The sequence below is a fragment of the Geospiza fortis genome, unplaced genomic scaffold (genome assembly GCF_000277835.1).
Source record: "Geospiza fortis unplaced genomic scaffold, GeoFor_1.0 scaffold261, whole genome shotgun sequence".
Taxonomy (NCBI): domain Eukaryota; kingdom Metazoa; phylum Chordata; class Aves; order Passeriformes; family Thraupidae; genus Geospiza; species Geospiza fortis.
The window spans coordinates 406,689-411,305 of NW_005054578.1; the positions used below are offsets into that span (position 1 = coordinate 406,689).

The 4,617-nt window shown below is 62.0% G+C and overlaps 1 protein-coding gene across 1 annotated transcript in view; it reads right to left on the bottom strand.

Annotated features, from left to right (window-relative positions):
* The window catches only part of DNAH17 (dynein axonemal heavy chain 17), a 32,269-nt gene that overhangs the window by 22,957 nt on the left and 4,695 nt on the right, over positions 1-4,617 (bottom strand). The window contains exons 12-25 of the mRNA XM_005429830.2: positions 4,407-4,553; positions 4,034-4,142; positions 3,795-3,898; positions 3,551-3,691; positions 3,289-3,432; positions 2,939-3,121; positions 2,584-2,844; positions 2,308-2,477; positions 1,847-2,069; positions 1,556-1,768; positions 1,182-1,334; positions 581-829; positions 245-367; positions 2-28 (exon numbers count right to left, since the gene is read on the bottom strand). Coding sequence (XP_005429887.1) covers positions 2-28; positions 245-367; positions 581-829; positions 1,182-1,334; positions 1,556-1,768; positions 1,847-2,069; positions 2,308-2,477; positions 2,584-2,844; positions 2,939-3,121; positions 3,289-3,432; positions 3,551-3,691; positions 3,795-3,898; positions 4,034-4,142; positions 4,407-4,553 — 2,247 coding nt within the window. The remainder of the gene's footprint in view (position 1; positions 29-244; positions 368-580; positions 830-1,181; positions 1,335-1,555; positions 1,769-1,846; positions 2,070-2,307; positions 2,478-2,583; positions 2,845-2,938; positions 3,122-3,288; positions 3,433-3,550; positions 3,692-3,794; positions 3,899-4,033; positions 4,143-4,406; positions 4,554-4,617) is intronic.

Sequence of the window (4,617 nt, forward strand, 5' to 3'; positions counted from 1 at the left end):
CCCAAGTAGTGTCCAGGGCATTCAGCACCTGTGGTTGGGGCAGGAGGATGAGCTGGGGGCCGTGGTGAGGGCCCAGCCCCTGTGGGGAAGGAGGGGGACAGAGGGGTGCTGGCTCCAGGCATGGCTCCATGAGCTCTGTGTGCTCCCTGTGGACTCCAGGAACCGGAACACAGGGCCTGGCAGCCACAGAGTCGCACTGGCACAGGGGTCTAGCAGAGCAGGGGAGGAGCTGAGCCCCATTCACCTTCTCCATCCCAGCCTCCTTTGTCGCTTTGTCCACAATGCCGCGAACCTCCTCCTCAAACTTGTGCAGGTTGAGTTGCAGCAGATCCGCCAGGGTGGTGTTCTCGGACATGGTGAATTCCACCTGGAGCAGAACCAGCGTGGTTGGGCCATGGGCTCCCCTCCACAGAGAGGAGTCCAGCAGCTCACCCAGACAAGCTCTTTAACACCCACATTTAGAGACCCCACACAAATATTTGCATGTGGCCAGATTTGAGCCTAATGGCCCCCTTCCCTTGCTGGGTGCGGATCTGGGGAGCCTCCTGGGCCAGGGATGGGCAGGAGGGCTCGGGAGCACCTTGGCTGTCTGCACAAGCTCCTGCCAGTGCCGGTCCCTGATGGCTGGGTTCTGCAGCTCGCTCACGGCGCGCAGGGAGGTCATCATGTTCTTCATGCTGCTGTCCAGCCCCGTGAACGCGTTCCAGCCCTTCACCTCCTTATCCAAACCCCGGATGTCTTTAGCAAATTTCTTGCACTCAATATCCATATCCTCAACGTTAAGCTCTGCCCACTTGGTTGTCTTCCAGCTGGCGATGCTCATGTTCACCTGGAGCCAGGATACATTTGCACAACATGGGATTAGCAGGAGCATTCGTGCCCGGGCAGAGGAGCAGCATAACCAGTGCCTGTATGCCCTGTGTGCCCACCAGGGCCCCACTCATGCACACAGCATGCAGACCTGCTCTAAGTGTAGCAACCTGCCCCATGTCTCATCCTCCCTCTGATGGCCATGAGCTCTCTGAGAAGCTGCAACAACTCCGCAGCTTTGGCTGGCAATGGCCAGCTGGCACCAGGTGCCTGTGCTGGGTGCCCATGCCAGCCACGAGCAGCCTGCTGTCCAGCCCTTGCCTAGACACAGCGCTGGGCACTGTGCCCTGCTCCCAGAGCGCAGCACATACCAGGGTCACCATGTCCCAGAGGTCCTTCAGCAGGCGCAGCTCCCTGCGACACGTTTTGAGCTGTTTGTACTCTGGGACTGACACCTCAAACAGAGCAGCTGAGGTGGCCAGGGCTTCCATTTCCTTCTCCAAGACTGTGATGCTCTTATGTTGCTGGATGGAGGAAAGCAAGAAGTGTCAGCAGGGACTGTGTGCCAGGGACATGTCCCTGTTCCTGCAGGGGCTCCATCCCTGCTGCAGGTCCAGACCCTCCCTGTCAGCCTGGGAGCTGGAGCCAGACCTGGAGCAGCTGCCCCTCCCCAGCACCCAATGTCAGGGTGGCCCTGCAGTGCCAGTGGGGACAGCAGTGGCCCTGGTGTCCTCCTCTTCCTTACCCTGTTCAGTGACTTGTAGGGCTCTGGTTCTGTGTACGAGAAAGGAGCATTTCCCTGGAAGCTCTCCCGGAAGGCGAGCTGCTGCACCTGTGTGGGAGCATGGGGCTCGTGAGGCCAGCCAGGATCCGGCAGCTGGGAGGAGCACAGGGGCGCCGCGCTGTCCGCCACCCGCAGGCACAGCTTCTTGTTGTTGTCCCAGCTCTCGGGCAGCTTCTGCAGGGGGCACCACGTGGGGTCACCAGCCTGGCCCCAGCAAGCCCCTGCCCGGCCCCCCACACCCTAGCAGCCCACCTGGAGCAGCAGGTGGATCTCCTCCGGCATCTTGTCCCCGTAAGTCTTGAGCAGCGCGACCGTCTCCTTCAGGGGCTCAAACATCATGTCAGTCACCTCCTGCCTCTCCCTGACCTTCGCCAGGTGCGCCATCACCTCCACCAGTCCTTCATAGTCTCCCTCCTCCAGAGGTTTACTCAAGCCAGCAGTGGACTCTTTGATGAAATTCTGCAGCTCCTCGAGGCTGAGAGGACAGTGATGCTCACCAGGTGTCCCTGGGGCTTGGGGCTCACTCTGCAGGCCATGACCCCCCAGACACCCACCCCTGAAGGTGCCTGGAACCTTCCCTGGAACCTGCACTTCCAGGGCTGTGTCCCTGGGCCAGCCCTGCCCTGGCGCACGGTGGTGCCTGTGCCACAGCTTAGCTGGCCTTCAGTCGGTGGGAGCACCCCGTCCCTGTGCCAGGGCTGACCAGGCCTTACCTGCTGGTGACGTGTTGGGCGAGGTACTGCCGGAGCACCACGCTGTGGCCCTTGATGGCACTCAGCAGCGCCTTCTTGAAGGGGCGGCAGTCGCTCTGCAGCCACCCCCCAAACACCCTGGTTTCCTCAAACTCCAGCACCTCTTCGTGCAGTGCCTCCAGCACATCGATCTGGGGACAAGAACAGGTCACAGGCTGTGGCTGGCACCTCTCTGGGCACCCAGTGTCCTCCAGAGCACCCAAGCACCCAGCACATCTCCAGGCACCCATCCCACACCTCCTGTTGAAAGAGTGCCAGGGGCGGTATCCCAGGTGCCAAGGGCTTCTCTGGCTCTCCTTTGGGCTCTGCCTCTCCCTCTTCAGAGGCACTGTCCAAGGTGAGGAAGCGCTGCAGGAACTCCTCGGGGCTCTCTTTCCACAGGTGGGAGTGCTCCTCAAAGCTGGCACTGAATTCTTCACCTTCTGCCATGGTGCTGACCACCAGCGACATCAGCTGCTCCTGCATCCTCAGGAGATCCTGCTGCTCCTCCAGCGCCGCCTGAAGGGCCGGGCAGAGCTCAGGGACGGGCTGGGACACGGCCCCCCTCGCCCCTTCCTCCTGAGCTGGGAGCTGCTGCCCGCCACGGACTCACCTTGTAGCTGATCGCCCCCTCCAGCAGCCGTGGCATGGAGGCTGCCACCCCCTCCGTGTCCCCCAGCAGCCCCTCCACCAGCACCAAGAAGCTGTCGCCGGCCCCCACCTCCAGGGAGGGCTGGTACTGCACGCGGCCCTCGGACAGCTCCATGCGCACCTCGAACAGCGGCGACACCTGCGCCTGAAACGGGCCAGGGCCTGTGTGCGGCTCCCTGCCCCACAGCCCCACACAGCAGGCTGCAGGCAGCACGGGGACAGCCGCGTCTGGCACTGACCGAGCTGGCAGTGAGCGGAGGGACACCCCGAGCCCAGCACCGGGACACCCACTGCCGCAACAGCAGCACCTACCTCGGGGTCCATGTTGGTGAGCAGCAGCTGCAGGGACCTGTGAACGAGCCTGCAGAGCCCATCCAACACGATTTTGTCGATGTGTGCCACATAGCTGTGCCATATCCGTGAGGCTACATCAGCCTTAAACATCTCTGCGTTCTCCTGCCGCGAGAGAACCAACCAGGAGTGAACACCCAGCAAAGGCATCGGCTCCTGATGCTGCTTCAAGCCCTTCCTCACACCCCTGTGAGCCATGCAGGGCTCCAGGGCCACGTCCCACCTTCACCATGGCCTGGATCTTCTCGCCCGTGCTCTCGATGAGGGCACGGCGCTGAGCTATGGCGTTTTCTTTGCCTTCGAGGTCCAGGAGCGCCGTTTCCTTGTTGTCCTTTCTTCCAAACAAGGGAGTGGCTGCACAGTCCTGCAGGGAGGAGAGAATGGGGCTGCTCTGCTGGGCCAGGGAAAGGACAGTCCCAGCTGGATGTGTCCCAGAAGGATGCTTGTGAAGTGCCAGCAGACATTACCTCCATCAGCTGGGTGATGCTCTGCAGGTTTAGCTTCGCTGTCTGGACTCGTCTCTGCAGGTCGTGCAGGGTCTCCCTCATGTCCTGGATATATTCCATGACACCTGGGAGGGAAATGGGCACACGGGCACATTGTGGAGACACCCCCAGGGTGGGGTGGGAGGTCAGTTGGTGCTGGCGACCCCCAGAATGCACAAGGAGGATTGCCAGCCTTGGATGGACAGGGTGGGGGTTTGTACCTTCATGGCTCCAGAACAGAGTCTTCTCAGCACTGGACAGACGGACATCCAGGGCCTCCCGCTCCTTTGCCAGCAGTGGCTGCTCCACTGGCATCAGCTGCTGCTTCACCTGGGGCAACACACCCACAGGTGAGTGCTTCACCCGGGCCAGCACACCCACAGGTGAGTGCTTCACCCGAGCCAGCACACCCACAGGTGAGCACCGAGGAACGGGGTTCCCCCCCCACCAGTGGTGGATGGCAGCAGCCACGGCCTGGCTGAGCCTCAGGAGGGGCAGGGACCTGAGGTGCCAGTGATGTGCCTGTGGTACCCAACCCCCCCAGTCCCTTCCAGCCTGGAAAAGCAGCTGGGTTGTCTCCCCTCCAGAACCTGCCTGATTGTACCAGCCCACAATGAGCGCCAGGTTGTCCCCTATCTTTTGGAAAGTCTCATTTTGGGCAAAGAGGTTCTCAGCATTGGTGGGGATGTCCTGCTGCTGCTGGATGTGCAGGTACTTCACCTCCCGCAGGACGGCCGAGAGCTGCGAGAGACACACACGAGAGGGCTCGTTAGCACCGGGCCGCCCGGGAGCGCGGGGAGCCCCG